Source organism: Schistosoma mansoni, chromosome 1, assembly GCF_000237925.1.
Source record: "Schistosoma mansoni strain Puerto Rico chromosome 1, complete genome".
NCBI classification, from domain to species: Eukaryota; Metazoa; Platyhelminthes; class Trematoda; order Strigeidida; family Schistosomatidae; genus Schistosoma; species Schistosoma mansoni.
The window spans coordinates 1950065-1971305 of NC_031495.1; the positions used below are offsets into that span (position 1 = coordinate 1950065).

General features: G+C 34.4%; 1 protein-coding gene across 3 annotated transcripts; it reads left to right on the forward strand.

The window, feature by feature from the left end:
• Positions 1 to 36: 36 nt before the first annotated feature.
• Smp_016200.1 (putative flotillin-1) lies at positions 37 to 20660 on the forward strand (the record flags this gene model as incomplete). Of its 3 annotated transcripts, XM_018792955.1 has the most annotated exons (7): positions 59 to 80; positions 153 to 228; positions 4458 to 4548; positions 7225 to 7488; positions 15349 to 15597; positions 17041 to 17364; positions 20195 to 20660. In XM_018792955.1, the coding sequence occupies 7 exons, from the start codon at positions 59 to 61 to the stop codon at positions 20417 to 20419; spliced, it is 1251 nt and encodes a 416-aa protein (XP_018647516.1). The 3 variants fall into 3 exon arrangements, with proteins under 3 accessions (XP_018647517.1, XP_018647515.1, XP_018647516.1); XM_018792957.1 differs by having other exon boundaries at positions 37 to 228; positions 20195 to 20419; XM_018792956.1 differs by lacking the exon at positions 20195 to 20660 and having other exon boundaries at positions 37 to 80; positions 17041 to 17493.
• Positions 20661 to 21241: the final 581 nt, after the last annotated feature.

The following is a 21241-nucleotide window of genomic DNA, read 5'->3' on the forward strand; positions in this document are numbered from 1 at the left end:
AGGTCATTCCTATGACCTTATTATGGAGAACATTTTAAGTTTTCATTTCTGACTGTAAATGGGTTGGGGTTTTAATACATGTGGCCCGAATGAGGCCATGGTTGTCTCTGGCATGTTTCTGATCTAGCGTTAACTTTTTCTTACTTCCACAGGTTGCTTTCACAAAAGTCCCTTACTGGTCCCTGGTGGACGAGTATTTGTCTGGCCAGGAATTCAAAGAGTGGAAAGGTGAGCATAATTCTTGAGAACTGTATGATTATTTCAATCTCATTACAGTAATTTATTCACCAGCTCCATTCTTTCCAAACTGGAAACAACCCTCTAGCGAAACCATGAAAATCAGGCGGGGTATATTACATATATATTGATGTAGACATCTGTTATAAACAGTTCTGTTAGTTTATTCTCAACCGGATTATTTGTGTGGCGCACTTAGTTTAGAATTTAGGCAACAGGTAGCCCTTGCGTTAATTAATGTATAAAGGGACTTTCACTGTTTACGTGCAAGTACGAAAATTTCTAATGATTCATAATTGTCACTGCCAGGTCGTTAATTTTCTGGCTAATTGAACCTCACCCAATTTCTAGTAGGAAGAAGGTCTGCCGCCTTTCTCACATATTTCTAGTAATTTCTCTAAGTTCCTTGTGATTTAATCCTATCTCATTTCGAACCATTTCGATCCAATTGAGTCTGATTGCTTAAATGACACTCCTTAGTGTGTCAAAAGATTTTGTTGACTTACTTTGCCCTCTACCCCAAATATCTAACCTTTGGATAGCTGGAGATTAGAGTCAGTCATTCTCAGTGGAAAAAAGGTAAGAAGTCAAACTATTCGAACTTAAACATATTTCCTTCTTGTCATTTGTTTCGAAAGTCATGAAAATAGTAACAAATGGATCTACTAGTGATTCCATTTCCAAGGTATCTTCTTACTAATCTGTCAATCACTTCGAATAATTAATCCCGCAATTCGGACGAAGTGTCCATTGTAGTATCCTTCTGTTATACCTCAAACTGCGTATCGTGAAGTGCCTGGTTTGGGTCTTAAATCTGTTTTTTTACAGGTATTTGTTTAAATATATGAAGGACCGTCTCAATGACACGTTTCAAACTTTTCGAGTTTGATTTTTGTTTACTGGGCCTTTCAGAACTAGTTGAATAGCACATGCTCTCATTATCGACCCACATCTTTTATCCTATCCCTCAACTATTTACTGAATGTCCCCATAAATCTACTTCGTTCAGATTTTGAGAGTTGATCGAAGATTCGGAAACTATTAAATATCGTTATACTTCAGAGCAATTTGAACAAGGTAAACGACTGGACTACAAATATGCTTTCACCAAATATAAGCAAATAAATGAATAAATAAATAAAAACTAGCACCCTATTGTCTGAAAGATAGTTTTGAATTTGTACAAAAACTTGACAAGATAAATGCATCTGATAAATTCATGGTCTCATTTGACGTCTCATCGCTTTTCACCAATATACCCTTAGATGAAACGGCCGACATCATAGGTGAATACTCTGAACTTTTACCTTTACGATTCCATGACTTCAAACAGCTTCTGTTTCTGTGCACAAAAAACATACAATTCAAATTCAACAATGTGTTCTACCGTCAAATTGATGGAGTAGCCATGGGTAGCCCTTTGGGTCCTATTCTGGCTGACATATTTATGGGGAACCTCGAACAGAAGAAGCTTAAGCATGCTATCGATAGTACCACACTATACTGCAGATACATGGATGACACCTTTCTTGTTTGCGACAATCATAAACACTCCATCAATCTGCTCAATTTATTTAACAAAGCACACAAGGATATAGAATTTACGATGGAACATGAAGACGAAGATAAATTCCATTTCCTAGATATTGGAATTAGACGAACATCAGCGGGTACATTACAAAGATATGTTCATCACAAAAACACTTGGAGTGGACTGTATCTCAATTACTACAGTTTCTGCCCGATGAGTTACAAAAAGAGTATGGTACGAACCCTTTTCGACCGCGCACGCAAAATCTGCTCCAATGAGTGTCTTGAGGAAGAAATAGCTTTAATCACCAAATGCCTACGTGAAAATGCATATCCAGAGAAGTTCATCCACAAATATGCAAACACCAATCGTCGAATAAAGTATGATCGAGTTGAAAAGAAAACATGCTTCCTATACCTACGCTTCAAAGGTGACGAAATCGCTGGAATGATTAACCACAGACTTAATTGCGCGTTGAAAGTGACCTACCCAGCAGCTAAATTGACGACGGTGTGGGAAACAAATTGCTCACTCAAACAAACCAAAATCGATAAGTCCTCTTTTCTCAGTACCTCCAACTGCATTTACCAATTTACATGTACGTGCCGAAGCACATACATTGGAAGAACCGAGAGAAGAGTGCATGTCCGCATTTCTGAGCATGTTCCCAAGAAACTGAGGTTGCAAGGGTCCAGGGCTCTCAACAGTGCGATAGCTCGGCATTTACTCGACACCGGGCACAGCATCGACATTTCTCATGCCTTTAAAATCATTAGTAAACAAAGAAGTACAACTGCTCTCCGGTTTGCTGAGGCGATCGCTATAAAAAAACTCAAACCGGACCTATGTATTCAAAAAGAGACAGTAATAAACTTATTACTACCTTGGTAACCCACTTTTGTTTTTTTTTTGTTTTTTTTGTTTCAGTTGTTTTTTTTTGTTATTAGTTCAATTTTGGTTAATATTCAGTTGTTTTTTATACCCAATTCTTAAACCACCCTTTCACACATTTCTGCTCATTTGTCTCTCCTAATTATATGAACTATCCAAATCTTATTCAATTATTACGTAACCCACCCTAATTGTTTTCAACTACATCTATAAATTATTCAATCATTACGTAACCCACCCTAATTGTTTTCAACTACCTCTATAAATTATTCAATTATTACGTAACCCACCCTAATTGTTCTCAACTACCTCTAAAATAATCACATTTTTGGTTTTATCTGTCTCTGAACTCCACTCAACTATTACGCCTCCCTTTATTTCAGTACCTAATAACCTCTGACCTTTCCTTGCTCATATATATAGTTATCATCGATGACTTTTGTTATTCCAATCCTTTACATTCAATTATGTCAATTGTTCCACATTATTTATTACCCCAATGATAAAACTCTAATGCATATTTGGTTGTAAGCAGCTGATGAGAAACCACGAAATATAATGAATTCATATTATTCTGCATCAATATTTGTTCTATCTTTATTTAAGTGTGGATATTAACACTATATTATTTTGTAGTGGTTCTGCAGTCACGATCTCCGACTAATAAAATAATTCAAATCTAACCTCAAGTGTCACATTTTTCCAGTAGCGTTTCTCAGCAAATATCAAGTTTTATTGAACGGAATTGTTACTTCCTTGAGATCTGTGCCTGACTTATTGATGGCAGTTTAAGATAAGAAAGTATCGCACTTCTGTTCAACTTTCTGTATTGTTAGAAAAAAATATATTAGCAGTAATTGAAAGACGCTTAGAAATGTCTCCTTCAGACCCATTGAACCCAATGTGTTTCTCAAGCCTTTCGAAGAAGTCGACAGAGTACCTGCATCATCAGCTGTTTGTCCCTCACGATCTGTGCTTGAACTACTATCTGATACAGAAACGCATTCCTTAGGGGAGCAGACATTAACCTCGAGGAAGTTTGTAATTATTTTCGTGCATGGCTTTTAGCGTCCTGATATTGGGTTTTCGATACCATAACGGTCAATAAAGATATGATTAAGATATACCACCCAGATGATAACTTTCCTAACAGTTTACACAAATCTTCATCTAGAAACAACTGAAGTTTTACACTCACGTGCTTCAGGAAGTATATTTTTATCTCACAATAAGTTCTAAAAGAGCAGACAATCAAGTGCATGAACTTAGGAATAAGCCTGAAAATAGCTACAATGTAACCTTTATGGTACTTATGATCGAACTCAGACAACTCCCCAAGGTTGATGCTGAGAATACTGCGATTTAATGTAGTATCAATTCTTACTCTTCGTTATAAAGGTTAAACATCAGTCTGTCATGCTTCTTTAAGAAAGTCTGCGTGGTCAAATTTTCTAGTTTTAAGTGAGCACACACCTCCGATACCAAGTAGACATTCCACTTGGCTTTGGGCCTCACCTATTATAGGTTTGTAGTGCTATGCAGTTTCTGAAACTAATGTAGATGAAGAAAGGTTCAAATGTGCATTTCATGAATTGAAGTTCCTATGCCTCAGTTGTTAATGCACAACTGTATATTTTTTGTCGTTGAATCATGTCAGTCAGTCACAACGTTGAATCATGTATGCTGGGATATTCAAACCCGACCGTTTTAATTAGTTAACTTTATATTGTGATTACTGAATAGTTTTAATATTGTGCAATTGTGTTTTTGCTCACTTTTTTCCAATAATCAAATGAAGAATGCCATTGAATACAATGACACTAATCATCGAAAGCCCTCGAATCTACACCCAGCTTGGTGTTCCTATCACAGTAACTGGTGTCGCACAAGTATGTTTGTTTGTGGTTATGCCATTTTATTTACTCAGAGACGACCTCACTACCTTAATATAGTAGTAGAATATATATTCTTTATAAGTTTTCTGATTCATATTTCATGAAACTCTTTCAGTAAGCAAATGAAAACGAATATATGGGAAGTTATAGTTATCTAGCTAAACAGACAGGCTAATTCTGACAAAGTGAACTAGTAAGTACAAATTCTACATTACCAACAACGAAATATTTAAATGTATACCGAAAACAAATGCTATGGAGTCTTTCTTAGAATTATAATTTAGTCTATTTAAAATCCTGTTTATTTTAAACTTCATCAGAAGTGAAGCTCTAACCTGATAATATTCGGCTTTCTTTATATTTGACTGTAAAACAATAATATCTCACAAATGATCATATTAGCGTAGTAAGTTTTTTGAACATCCTTATTAACTCTACCTTGTTTTTACAAAAATTTGAAGAAACTATCTGCTTTCCTGTTTTTAAAATTTCGCTAGTCAATTTTTCCTGTTAATAGGAGTAACCATTTAGGTTCTCTCTGTCATATATATATAAACTAAAATTGATGTGTACATGGGTGAGATTACTTATCTGTTTCTCAATAGTATTACCACCAGTTCAAATATTAACTGAGTTCCGTCGATCATATTAGCTAAGGTAAGTTACTGAATATCGCTGTGTGCTGTATTTAGTGATCTCAATCAGTGATAATATCTGATGCTTACTTTCGACTATCCAGGTGTAGCCACATTTCCGTATATTTGTGTAGTCTGTTCGTCGGAGAGGATTATTTTCTCGGATTGTCTGCTGAAGAAGGGTTTGACTGAAAAGTTTCTTAACATCTTAAAGGGTCTATATACAAACGCCTGGGGTAAAGTGAGGGCATACAACCACCTCTCTTCATTGTTCCATTTGAGGAATAGGATTAGGCAGGACTGTCTAATCTAACCACTCCTCTCCAATTTTCGCACCGGTAACCTTTAGGAAACAGCTCTGATGAAAGCGGATAATGGTAGTGTAGATCTGTTACCTGGAGAAGGATCTTGAGTATGTGGTTGATATTGTCCTACATTATGTAGGAGCCTGTTCCTGCACTCTTGGTAGTGAGCAGTTAAAAGTAGTCGAAAAGTTCGTGTATTTTGGTAGCTTTGTAAGTGTTAGCGGTGGCATGAGTGATGAGATCATATTAGGTATAGTATAGGTCAGAGAGGTGTTAGCGGAATATAGATTGGATTAAAGCACGTTCCGTGCACGCTGATTGGCTATTTCTTATCCAATCAGCGCTAGCGGATACTTGGAGAAGACTTTAGAATCTTCTCATGTAAGAACTATAAATATACTAACGTTTTTCTTATTGTGTTTCTTACTTCCATCTACCCTCAATATGTGGAATATAATTTCGTTCCTGTTCAACCGTGCTCGAGTGAATTGGTGTCCAAGAATACTAAGCAATAGGAACAACTGTGTTGTAATAAGAGAGATTATAACCATAGATTTATACCAATCTGGGCCATCTTTGGCTCCTTTGTGATGATGGTTTGTCTGTAAAATGTCGGATTTACAACGCGTCGGTAAGAGCAGTCATATGAAACCTGACCTCTCCGACTTGAGAAAGTTAAGCGATTCTCAGTATCTGGTCATCATTTCCTCCAAAAGATTGCTAACACTCAATGGAGGCACCATGTTATTACGGCAGAGGTTCTCCAACGTGTGTTCGGAAACAGAGACTATAATTCAATTTATATCACCATCTCGAAACACCGACCTCGGTGACTTGGACATGTACTAAGATTGTCATCCCAGTGAATCCCATATTGTGTATTATTTGCAGACGCTGGGACTAATTGAAAAAAGCGGAGAAGTGATCAGTGTGTGAAATGGTTTTGCGGTTTGCAACAAAGCTGCATATGAATGTTATTTGTCGGCCCTTCACGACTCCCTGGTTGGGGTCCCATAGAAAGTACGACACTGGCTGAAGACATTGTCAAACATGACTCAGAATGAAAGCTAATGGAGGTTCTGGTTCCGTTTTCCTTTACTTTCTCCATATAAACAAGCGGGACTTCTTTGTACTTGTATTTTTCCTAATTGAACTCTCACTTATTTTGATTCGTTTAGTATGTTTTTTACCATATATTTATTTCTCTATCCCTTCGCAATCTCATTTTCTTATTGTGTGGTGCATATATATTTTTTGGTGCCCCTTTGTACAAATACTTGTGTTTAAATCAACAATAAGCATAGTCTTCTTGAGGAAGCTATTTCCACTAACCTTCCCATTTTTCTGTCTTGCATGTAGTTAGTTGTTGATACGATCAAAATCTGGGGAGTATGAGTTAGGTTTATGTCAAAATAATTTATGTTTCTCTGTTTTACTGTCAAACTAACCAATACAATAGAAACAACGTCTTAAGTAACTATTTGCTGCTGACTAAGCTACAACATCACCTCTGTGGAAGATTTTTGTAGAGAACTATATACAAGGAAGTAGACAGTGCACATTTGTATTGAAGCGGCCAAATCACCATTTTTGGAAATGTCCTAAATACCTAGTTTGAAGATTCTCAATAAGTACATTCACCATAGGAGGACTTTCGGTTTATGTGGTTTAACAATTCAATAATTGGGGCTTTCTCATCTTTACTTCTATGTGATCTATCTATAATTTAGGTAAAAATTAATGGAAGTAACCAAGAAATGTTAGCGGCTGCATGTGAACAATTTCTTGGCAAATCAGAAAATGAAATACGTGAAATAGCTCAAGAAACACTTGAAGGTCATCAACGTGCTATTATGGGGAATATGACAGTTGAAGAAATATACAAAGATAGAAAAAAATTTTCAAAAGCTGTTTTTGAAGTAGCCAGTTCAGATTTGGTGAATATGGGGATTAGTGTAGTTAGTTATACACTAAAAGATATAAAAGATGACGAGGTATGTATGTAGTAATAATTTTTATTTAGATATATGGTTCTTTGAGATCCTTGTCCAACTTAAGTATGATTTTCATCATAAATGGAGATCAATTAAATAGTTGTGGGAAACTTTAGAGGACTGGACATCTATTTCGTCCTATTTTGGAGGTCCTGTGCATGAGACTTTATCCAGAACCTTTACGTCTCGCAACGAGCGCAGTAACGTCAGTTCACTAAATAACTTTACTAAATGAGTTGAGTTCATGATCCACTCTCTAATGTTAAGTATCTTTAGGCAATCAGTTGAAATTTATATGATTGAAGGTAGTCTCCAGGGGAGCTATTGCATCAGAATATAACTTAGATAATGTTAAATTACTTAGATGAGTACTCATATTGCAACCTGATCGATAAAATCAGCTAGCATTAAGAGCTAGGCAAAAATGACAATGATTATCACTTGGTGATCGATTATTGTAAATCGACAGGAAGCCCTAAACCCTAGTTTCATGCTGATGAGCGCTCTTCAATCAGTCTTACCTACAATTAAATAGGAATCAATGCTCATCAAAGATTGGTGTTCGTGTCACGTAATGTCTTAATCAGTAACGTGTTGTTGAATTATTTTGAACAACTGCTGTCCTGTAAGACTAATATTTTTGCACTAACCGACCACTGAGTACTAACAGTTAACCAGTTGAAGCATGAGGTCGAATTCCGTACTTGACAATCCTAACATCACTCAGATTTCTTCAAAGTCATGTGACTTCATGCCATACAAAACATTAAAATTCTCTAGTTCTTGGATATCTAGATTCTTGATAAAATATAAAGGTATTTTTTTTCGTAGGTTGAAAAGATAACCTCTAAATCTTGAATTTAGGTTATTTTTAATGATGTTTATTGATTTAATAGAAGCATCAAAACATTTGCCAGTAGTTCATTGACTTTTAGTGCTCAAATTTAACTATAAATACTTATTACCATAAAATATTTGTTGATTAAAATAATCAAATTATTATATTATTATGTTTTGTTAGTTTGTTTATCATTGAGCGATATTTGTTTGGATCAACCTTATTTATTTATCTAGTTACTGTTCAAAAAAATAAGTTTGAACATACCGATTATGTAACTTTTAATCAGTTTGAGTGATTTACAAAACAATATAGCAAATTATCTACAAATTTCTGTGTATATTTACATAAGTCAATCAGTCGGTCATGAACAACATGAAATCTGGTGCATATGCACATCTGTTCAATTTGTCACATCATATCAGCACTGAGAAATGAAAGTATCTAAATAAAGGCCGGGGTAATAAAAGTAGTACCTGTTATTTTTATCACTTGATGACAACTTCGGCACTTGCACGTGTAAAACCCCCAATTTGCAAGTTAAAAGTCAGAAGAAAATAAGACAAGCGTTTACTGTAGTGTTGAAATGTACAGAAAAACATGAATTTGTGGTTTTCGGTATGTGCTGTAACATCATTATACGCGTGGCCATATAATAGCATTTCGAGAGGGAAAGCGTGCTCTCCCCACCCTCAGCCGTACCAGGGCATTTGGGGGTACCCAATCTGCAAGCAGGAAGTTTATACAGTTGTCCATCCACACGTCGATGTTCTAGAAAATTCTATCGAGCTGCGATCGTATGGGATTTCTTTGGCTTTTTTAGAGCCCCTGTAGGTTTCATCTTGCTTTCTGGGAGCTGTCTGAACAGTAATGATATAAGTGATAGTTGGAAAGATTGGGCATAAACAATATGATTCTAGATAAAAGAGTGGATTCTCAGGATAAAAAGGGGCACCAGATATTTATTTAAACACATAAATATTGGTACAAAGGGGCACCAGATATATATGAGCCACACAAATCTCATTTGATTTGTGTGAGGGCTGTGATACTGCCCAGACTGAAGCAGGTGGTTTTCTTAGGGGGCCACACCCGGAGCCTTTGACGTGAAGGTCTAGTCCACAAGGCATTGGAGCATCGTGAGGAGATGCAGTCCCATGGTAGTCGGTGACCAACACTAGGTTCATACGCCTTTCGTTCATTCCGGATACTGGAACCCATGTTCACCATTGGTTTGGAATCAGGGTTTTCCATCTCCCCTAGGTGAACTTTCCATGTCCACCAACCCGGTTAAAGCGCCGGACATTCGCTTTTCATCCTCTCAATTTTGTAGACAACACCCGTAGTGCGAGAAGGCAGTGAGTAGGACTTCCCTGGCAGAAACTATATATTTGCGTGGCCATGTGAGAGCATTTCGAGAGGGAGAGCGGACTCTCGACCGTACCAGGGCATTTGGGGGCTACTCAGAATAAAAAAGCATAAAATAATTTCAAAAGTCAGGATCTAAGAAAGAACAACCGGTGAACTCATCTGTCACATTGGGACTGATCTTCAGTTCATTTCACCCAAAGTCCCCAACCGCTGATGACACTGATCGCTCGGACCCCAACCAGGTAGTTTGCACCTATGCACATGGCTCAGTCCAACATACATATATATTTAATGATAGTTAGTAACCGTAGAATTCCAAATGCATATTTAATTGAATTCGCAGTTCATTAACTGAATTTGTCTGGATCTCAGTGACTGTTGGTAATATAGTATAGACTCAGATTATTATCATTATTACTATTCATCTTGTACTGGTTATTTTGATCTTCCCATTGACGTTTAGGACTTCAATTGATCAGTCAGTTTTTGATTATGTGCATGTTGTGCAGTTTCCCCCGATATTGCCTTAAATCAAAAGCATCATAAACAGAGATGGATGGTGGCGGGTACATCCAGCTGACGGGTCTCAAGTAATACGAAATGCGCGTCGCGGATTTTATTGCTAGCCACCATCCATCTCTGCTCATATTATTATTATTATTATCATTGTTCGTCAGATCACGAACTTACAACAACTACTTTATGTGATGTGATTGTTGAATTTCTTCCAACTAGATCCGTTGATAAATTTAAACAAAGCAATAATGACAAGGTTTGGACATTAAAAATGAATTCATTCTACTATAGTTGGATCCAGCTGATGTGCAAGCGTGAAATAGAATGATGAATTCATTTTGTCCTACGAACTTTGATGAACTTTTGTTAACTCATAGGGTCTTAAATAATTAAATTGGTAATTCCTGTTATTGCATCTTTGCTACACTAGATAATTGTTAATAATGAAATCGTCAGCCGAATAAAAATTGCATATCCATGACTAATTGTTATGAAAAACACTTGAACTATTAAAGCCTAAAGAGTTTCCTTAAGGATTATTGTTATGTTGCTTCAATATGTTATGTCTTACATAACTTTAGAATGTCATTGAAATGTATCTCAGTAGTCTTTCATCTCTTATATTTTACTACCATTTATGTAGAGTACTTTTGATGTAATAATAACTCATTTTCAACTTTTCCATAGATTTTGGTAAGGAAGTAATTGATGTGAATAGGCATACAATTTTTCAATAGGTTGTTTGTTTTCATTTACTATTTTCTGTATTTAACAAATGGGAAGGCTTGACTATATTAACTAATGAATTTTATTTTGTTCCCTCTATTACGAATTAGAAAAAAGTCAGTTTATCTATCATATTTTCTTTCTTGTTAATTATCTGTACAATGAATGTTTACTTATGTGTATGCCGTGAAGGATTGTTTAAAATACTAGTAAAAATCGATATGAATGAAATACATAAACATTTTGCTTTACAATTTGCTCCACTTTTGTGCACAAACAAAATAGATTAAGTGAGTCCCATAATAGGACGAAACGGCCGTCCAGTGCTTCCAGGTTTTCCATGGTGGTCTAGCTTCAATTGACTCACGCTTTCAACTATGAGAATAATTTAAGCGTCTAATGCACTGGACTTTTATTTAATAGATCGCTTACTTTGATATGAGCAGTAGAATACTTATTTATTTATTTATTTGAACATATAGATATTGGTACAAAGGGGCACCAGATATATATGAGCCACACAAATCTCACTTGATTTGTATGAGGACTATGATACTGCCCGGGTGCCCAAACTGAAGCAAGTGGTTTTCTTAGGGGGTCACACCCACAGCCTTTGACCCAATGGTCTAGTCCACAAGGCAGTGGAGCATCGTAAGGAGACGCAGTCCCATGGTAGTCGGTGACCAACACTAGGTTCATACGTCATTTGTTGCCTCAGGATACTGGAGCCCATGTTCACCATTGGTTTGGAATCAGGGTTTTCCATCTCCCCTAGGTGAACTTTCCATGTCCACCAACCCGGTTAAAGCGCCGGACATTCGCTTTTCATCCTCTCAATTTTGTAGACAACACCCGTAGTGCGAGAAGGCAGTGAGTAGGACTTCCCTGGTAGAGACTGTATACGCGTGGCCATGTGAGAGTATTTTTCGAGGGAGAGCGTACTCTCCCCACTCTCGACCGTACCAGGGCATTTGGGGGCAGTAGAATACTGTCACTACATAGAAATAATAGAGTATATAAACTGATATTTGATGAGTTATAATATGAAATACTGCAAAATGTAAGAAGCACTCATATAAGAATTTTAATATAATAAATCAAAATGTTTAACCAAAATACACACTATTAAGTAAAAAAACAATAACAGGCGTTCTTACTGAAATCACAATATTATGTAAACCGTAAATATCAGTTTCATTTAATTATAATAATGATTATATTTGTTGTACATTTCAGAAGATCAAAAACTCCTTGTTTAGTTTTCTCGAGTTTTTGTCGCCTCATTCATATAATTCTGATAACCATTAAATATGGATGATAGGAAATGTCAAAATTTCTAAAACTGATCTTTCAAGACATTGTTTAATCTTCTAAAGTGATTACATTGAGGTAACTGACCATCATTAGGTGGTTCTACTAAGAAACATGGGTCAAATAAAAATTCCTAGGTCATCACATTTTTGCTTGTGTAAGCGAATGCTAAAGATAGTATCCAGTTGTTCATCGGCATAAAAATTAAATATATCGAGTCATCCAACGGTCATCACTACACAAAAGAAAATATACATTAATCTGGTACTTAAAGATAATGAATCAGATAAAGTTCTGATGTATCATATGGTCAGGTTATCACGAGAACGTTTTATGCATCTTCATTTCAGATATCTTACACTAGTTACTCACCACTACATACCTGTATAAAGGACAAGTTACATTAGTCGAATATTTTGATGTACATATGTTTGTTCACCTTCAGTGATAAAAGTAGGTGCGTAAGTAGTTCATGGAGAACCGTTTGTCTGTACTCAAGAGAGCACTTCTTGGTTATGCCTTAGTAAAAAATAACTCAGAGGCATTAGCAATGCACAACATGAAGTCACATTTACGTGCATAGAAACAGTAGGTACAATTGCTTTCCTCTTCATAAACCCAGTTTTATTTATATTTCTGTCTTTTTTCTTCACATGTTTACCTCACTTTTATCCTTTTTTTTTCTTCTGCTTTAGAAGTTACACATAATCTCATTAGATATAAATACATTCACCAACTGCATTCATTTTATTATTATTATTGTTATTATTATTATTATGTAAACAATTCTTTCTCAAATATCGGACATAATTTCAATAAGAAATAATAATAATTTAGTATTGGAAACTAATTACATTGACTTATGAATTTCACCAACTAGTTAAAAAAAATAGCCTGTATCATCTTTTCAGTTGCTTTAACTCCAGTTCATTGGATTAGACCACTAGAGTCTGTTCATTTAAGCTAAATAAATACCTACTCACGGCGGCGATGTTGTTTACAAAATCAAGAGCACGAGATGCGTATGTCCGGTGCTTTAACCGTGTTGGTGGATATGAAGGATCCACCTAGGGGAGTTAGGAAACTGATTCCAAACCAGTGGTGCACATGGGCTCCAATATCCTGAAGGAACAAATGGCGTGTGAACCAATTGTTGATCACCGGCCGCCATGGGACTGCATCTCCTAACGTTGCTCTACTGCCTTGTGGATTAGACCTCTAGGTCGAAGGCTCGGGAAGTGGCCAACGTAAGAAAACAACCTGCTTCAGTTTAGGCACCCGGGAAGTATTTCACCCGTCACACAAATCGAGTGACGAAGTGTGGTACATATATATGTTTCCTCCTTTTACCAATGCTTGTGTGTTCAAATAAATAAAAATAATCAGGTTTATTGTAGATTGAATTAATTATTCTGTGAGCTACATATTTTCTTTTGACATCTTTAAGTATTTCACCGTCTTTATTTTGTTCAGCCAAGTTATGTTTTATTCTATCACTTATGCACTAAAGTCGTATAATCAACACACAGATCTTCACTGCATAAATATGAAACTAAACCAACTGTTGGTGAATCGAATTCTACGAGCTTTTGCCTGATTTAATTCAGTGTAATACATGATAAAAATGGAAAGTAATTACTTAGGGAGCATAAGTTGGTTTAATTAAATTCAGAACAATCCACATATACTTGCGGTGTAAATTATTCATTAGTAATAAACATAGATGGATTGGTAAGTAAATTGTTATTCAATCTGAAAATTTCAAAATAAAAGAAGCTGATATTTGGCGAATCCAAAAATGGATAGACTAAAAAAATGTATAATATTTATGATAATATGATGTTTATATTTCTGTTATCGATTCTTACTTCAGCTAAAGTTGTTAATAGCCGGGGATTTTTTTATTTCATGGTGCCTGCCTTTTTTATTCTGGGTTTTGTACATAGTTTAGACCAGTTGTTAGTGAACTCTAATGAGTTATTCTACCATCTAGGTAGATTACATTACTACCTTGAGTAACGTTTTGAAGTGTATAACAGACTCCAGTCTCAACCAGTACGTGCCCCGTATCTTATAAGTTGATTTACTTCATATTATTCATCACTCACAAACGACTCTTCAAAAGCTATAGTGTCCAAATACCTCTAGCCTGATATTGTTGTTTTTCAGCTTTTGTCTTTCGGTCAGTCATAATCAGCGTAGAACCTGGGACAAATGTGTGTTAGTTCAATTTGTCATACCATGTCAACATGTAAAAATCAAATTAACAAAAATCATAGTGAAGGAGTCTAAATGGTAGTAGTAGAAGTGATATGGAGGAAAATAGAATATTAGAAAATATTGTTCGAAAAGAAGACGTACATTCGAGTAATACAAGTATAAACTAATATTGAAGCTAAGTATTAAAGGAAAGATAAAGAGTGAATGCATCCGTGTCACTTTGACCAATTCTAGGCCTTGTCATCTAACGTCCTCAACGAATGATCATGATTATCACAAGAACCTAAAACAGATAGTATTCACCTGCTATTATGGTTCACTACGGGAGCCAATGACTTCATATATCATATCCATGTATTATAATAAAATACATGATTAAACAGTAAACGCGAGTTTTAGTATGTCTATATATCTACAGGATCAGAAATAATTTATATTTGCAAGCATCATAAGTTTATTCACTTTTAGTTTACTTCAAAAATTGAAGCCATTTCTCATTATAGTACTGTGTAAATAGCTTTCATAATTTTTTAGACAATTATTTGATCTTTAACAATGTTATTGTACATGTAAATTTCTAAAATATAAGACAAATGTTAAACCAAACATTTAAAATTGTTTAAACAAAATGAAGGTTATTTTCATCACAAACTTATGTCATCCGGAAAACTTTCTAAATGAAGCTTTGGATGACTTTAATTATGAATTCTCTTGCGGTACGTCCTTAGCACCATCATATCCTATGGCCGTCACAATATCTTCAAGCCATTCAGTTGAAATTCAACAGTTCTTAATTTTAATTTAAAATAGTTATGCAATCTTCCATTCAATTCCAATCAATGTTGTTTCCTTATCTGTGTATCTCCATCCCTTCTTAGGGTTATTTACGTTCACTTGGTTTAGCAAGAACAGCACAAGTCAAATGTGATGCACGTATCGGTGAAGCCGAGGCAAGACGTGATGCTGGTATTCGAGAAGCAGAAGCTGAAAAACAACGTGTTGCCGGCAAACTACTAAATGATATTGAAATTTCTAAATCAAAACGTGATTTTGAATTACAAAATGCTGCTTACGAGAAAGAAGTACAATCACGTAAAGCGGAATCGGAATTAGCCTATGAATTACAGGTAATTTTTAACTGAAATTTTGTCTATGCTTTTTTTTCCATTGGAGTGGTTTGTCTTTGTCGTTTTTTTTTGTTTTTCACTGTCCATATGAATGGACTATTAATAAAAATACAACATTAGGTACCAGGAATTCTCGAACCTTTCAGTCTTCAACAAAACTTTGGATGATGCATATATATATCACTAAGTTGATATTTTTTTAACATGTAGTTATTTTTATTGTTTCAAAAAGACTTTTGAAAATCATGCACCAATTGACGTTGTACAACTCATCAATAATGATAGTATTAATAAAGATTCTAAATTCTTAGTTTAAAATGAATTTAATGAACGTTGAAATTTTCATTAATTCATCATTTCTTTATTTGTTGAAGCCATCGAGCAAAATGTTTAGTTAGATTCTCACCAACTGCTAACAATCTACTGTCTGATGATCCAGATTCTTTTCTCACATGTTATCGCTATGGTAACTTTATGATAATTTTGATCTTAAATTACTGTAAGTTGTAAGCAGCTTATGAGAACCTAAACAAATAAAATGAATTCATGTTAATCTGCTCAATTCTTTTTTTCTGTCTTCATGATAATAAAAGGAACTAAATGTATGGAATATGTGTTCAAGTTAAATATCTTTAATTAGTTGTGGTCGGATCCAACTACAGCTGTTACCTTAGTGAAATAGTCTGGCTAGTTTATTAAGACGATCCAATTGATTGTATTGTCAACAGTACTCGGTAGTGATCAGAATGCAATGTCTCTCACAGATGACCAGTGTCTCTGGAGATACTGTATTTCCACAGATGAAAGAAAGGGGTTAGAAAAGGTTTGTTCAAAAAAATAACACATTCCATTACACCTCAAATATTTTCAGTTCAGACAGTAAGGTCTCTTAGGCTCTGTGATCAGACCTAAATGTTAAGAAGATATGAATTATTAACCTAGTTTCTTTTGCAGGCCCTATAAGAAAATATTTCCTATCTCAGAATTTAGAACTGCCCACGCACTTCTAACACTATTCAACTTCATTTTGCTATTTGGCCGTTATTAGGTTTTAATTCTGCATTTACAGAATCAATTAAAGTATGTTATTTGCATACCTACTTAGATATATTGTATTTTATGGAATCAGCTTGAAATAATGTTCTAATCGTAATATAATTGTTATCAGTTTCAGTTGAAGGAGTTGCTGAATCAGTCCTCCATATTTGAAATTTTGTTGAATATTATATAAGTAGTTTAACTGTTCCTCAGTTTTATATTCAGATAACGGATCATGGGTTCGAATTTCGTCTCATTTGTGCAGTCAGTTTGTATTTAAATCCTGAATACCGAATTATACTAATTAATTAAGTCATAAAAAGAATACTTGTTATTTTTCTTATCTCATGTATCCTTCTCCTGTCTCTCTGTCACACATATACCTGCATTTGGAACAAAAACTAGGCAGCCAAAGTTAAACAACAAATCAAGGAGGAAGAAATGCAAATCACCGTTCTTGAGAAAACTCAACAAATCCAAGTGGAGGAATTAGAAATTTTACGGCAAGAACGTCATTTAGATGCAACAGTACGAAAACCAGCTGAAGCTGAGCGTTTTCGTTTGGAACGTCTCGCTGAAGCTGACCGGCTGCGTTTAACCGCCGAGGCGGAAGCAGAAGCTGAAGCTATTCGGCTGCGTGGTCTTGCTGAGGCGGAAGCGTTAAAAGCTATAGCACACGCTGAGGCAGAACAAATGGCAAAGAAAGCTGAAGCATGGAAAAATTATCAGGTTTGCTTATTTATTTGTTTATTGATCAAAATAAATAATGTAGCTCATTTGCCAACTATATAGTTTCCTGATCTTGCAGTTAAACTAAATTTTCTAATACCGATAGGTAACGACACTACCTACCCCCTACCTCGACACGAAATGTTAATTCATTTAGCAGTAAGTTGAAAGAAAGCTAAGTGTTGCTTAACCAAGAGTTGGCCTCAATTCATGAAATCACTATATTGAGTGGTGTCGATAGATGCAAACTACCTGATTAAGGTCCATGGGATTATTGTAACCAGTGGTTGAAAACATGACTCAAAATCTATGACAATGGTGCAGATACTTTCATTCTGTGTTTCCTTAGATCTTGGGTTTTAAGATTATTTCCTATCTTTTTATTCCCTGAATAAATTTTTCTCTCAAATCACATTACCTATGCTTAGTGTTTTCTACTATTATCGATAGTGTTACTACTTCATAATTTCGTCTCGTTGTAGTGATGTAGTGTGGCAACTTGAACTTAGGCACATATTTACCGGATTCTACTTTGCACTCAACTGTTAGATTGATACTATCCAGTTACTCAGTCAATCAAATAGAAATAGTCAGCGAAACAGGTTTTGTACTTGTGATTTAACAGTTGAAGATTGATTGCTATAATTATTATGACACCCTTTCACTTTTTCCTACTGCATATATATATTGGTGTGTTTTTTGTACTATAAAATTCAAAATGAAACAAGTGCATTATTCTCTAGAAAACAATTAATTAATCAATAAATAAGTGGTAATTACTTCGAAGATAAACTATGTTGAAAAGACTGATATAAGTTAGAGAATTTTTTGGAAACCATAGAAACAAGATAGATACTCGATGGAAGTCTTTCTAAGTTTGATTTGTTATGTAAGTCATTCACCAACTGTGGGTTCATGTAATCACGTTTTTGTTGTAGTCTAGTTGTACGAGCGAGGTTCAAAGTGGAGAATTATTAATTGAAATAATCACATCATAAAATGCATATGAATTTTGTATTTATCTCATTTGATTACTGTTAGTATTCTGATCTGTAGAGCAATCATAGTACCTTTAGGAAAGGTAAAGTGGACATTACTAGAATTTTGACTGAGTTTAGCTCCATTCTTTTGCCTTCAAGTTACACTTACTGTATGAAGTGTATTTATACTATTCTGTCACCCGAATTTAAAGACACCAAATAACTACTGGTCCTGAGTAGGTACATATCCGTTGAATAACAAGACATAAACTCAATTATTGACAATTATGTAACTCCAGTAACATGATCATTTTCTAGTACCATCGTTAATCGCCTGTTCTAAACTCCTGATTCTTTTTTCCTTCATATTATGAGTAAATTTAATATTTTAACCAAATTATAGTTATTTATCTATAAACTAATATGAAAACACAAATGTGTACTAATAACAATGGAGGAGAATCCCACATTAATATGTAGTGGATAAAATTCAATTTATTAAATCTGTTTATAGTTCCTTGTTAGTGATGTGTTTACTACTATATCCGATGATTCTATGTAGTAGCTCAGAATTGTTCGATGATAAAGCACCCATTTGATGAATAGTTTGAAGATAAAAAGTGTTAACCATATTGTATTACACAGTCTTCTGTCAAATATTTTCATGAGGTGTTTAGTCGTCAGAAATCAGTCTTCAAACATTTCAAGTATAATTTCATAAATTAAATATTTCCATCAAAGCATTTCAAATAAAATTTGGACGGAAGAGATATTTCTTTTCAGCGAATTCCTTATTGTCATAATGACTAAATACATTATTAGTTCGTAAATTTCACAATTATAAAGTCAATTATAGTTATGACTTCATTGAAACTAATATTAGTGATACATTTAAAAAATGTGAACATTTCAACAGCTTATGTAATAGGTTAATTGAAACTAACTATCTACAGATTACATAATATTTTGAAGTAGTTTTTATCACATATTAATATAAACATAAAATCATTCGAAATCAGTGCGTATTATACATGCATTTCAATTTAATTTGGGACTTCTCAACAGTGCATCTCCACTATCTCCAGAGATTGTACTCATGGTCTTCTGCTTTGACAATGAACTCATAGTCTTTAGGCTAATGTGTTTCATTTCATTATTCCACGTTTCTCCAACGTTAATGGATTCTTAATTACATGATAAGTTTTGTACTGTTAAATAATGACAAAAGAAAAAAAAGAATCCATCGACTAATTATTAACACTAATTACATCAATGTATGAGTGAAAAAATGTTGGCATAATTTTTGGTTAAGTCCATTTGAAGGTATCCAGGTCAACAGAACTACCGTACAGATTTACTACGAATTCTTAGTTTAGGCTTATTTATGTAGATTATTATTATCATACAGTATGTAAAACACCAAAATCTTTAAATATATAACAAGTTGGGTAGAACTCGATTACCAACTTTAACAGATATATCCACGTTAAAATTTGATGTCAATAAGATTTGCAGTGATACATATATCTTATTTTTACTGTTTATCATTTAACTCAATCATGAGGAATGGTGTTGTTTCTTGAAATACAACCACATATTTTGTTGAAACCGTGACTTAATGGATAAAACACTCAAATTTCCACCATTCAGTTGCTTGTTTGAAACTTCTTCCGTCTACTTTAATTAAGTCAGACAGGTTATATTGCTATCCTTCACATAACTATATTTTACGGGGCTCAGTGTTGACACGTACATAAATCTTCTCTATTTTACTCATTTTTTTAAGAAGCAAATGTACTTTGCCAATATTTTTCCATATTTTGTCTATTTGTTTGCTTTTTTTTCTCCAGAATGTTGCTAAATTAGACATGGTGTTACAATCGTTGCCAAAAATCGCTGCAGAGATTAGTTCACCTTTAACTAAATGTGATAAAGTCACTATGATCTGTACAGGTGAAGGTGATATTGGTGTTGCGAAATTAACTGGTGAATTATTTACAATTATGAATAGTTTACCACACTTAATACATACCATGACTGGTTTAGATATATATAAAAATATTAAAACAGTTTAATATTTGAATATGAAATACAAACTATTTAATTTATACAACTATCTCAGTAAACAGTTATGATTATCCATAAAGTAATTCTTCCAAATGCATCAATCAAGGCGCGCAATTAATTATTGTTTATTAGTATTATTATTGTTGTCAATGTAATTTTATTCTCCGGATGTTTTATGATTTTTCTTTGTTTTCGCATTCGTATTTTGCCTACTTATTAGTAATATAAATAAATTTATTAAAAATAACCAACATGGTATTTTTTTCACGACAGCTATATTTTCTTCCAGATGAATAACGTTGAGATCTCATATTGACGATATGTAAATTGTAGAATTAGGAAGTAGATAAGATAAAAGACTTTGTTAATTTCAACATCATACACTGTTGAAGTTGATGTTTTTTCTTATAAAATGAGAAACATTACTGCATTCAATTGCTAAAATATGAAGCTCATATTATATGCTAAAAGTTAGATTATATAGTGTAAATATTGTAGATAATGATAAAATTCTTTCTCGATATTTCCTAAATAGGGAGCAAAAAGATAATTCATCGATGTCTTACGTTTTTCAATTCCATCAGTCAATTTATTGATCTTGCAAATTATATACACACATTAGATGGTGTCACTCAAATAACAAACGAAGAGATCAGCATGACAGACAGATCAAGAGTGGGGAGGCAGAAGCATCTGACAACATACCAGCTGAAGCACTGAAATCAGACATAAGAGTAATTGCAAAGATACTCCGTGTCCTATTTAAGAATACTCGGGAAGGAGAACAAGTGCCACTGGAAGAAAGGATACCTCATCAAGATTCCAAAGAA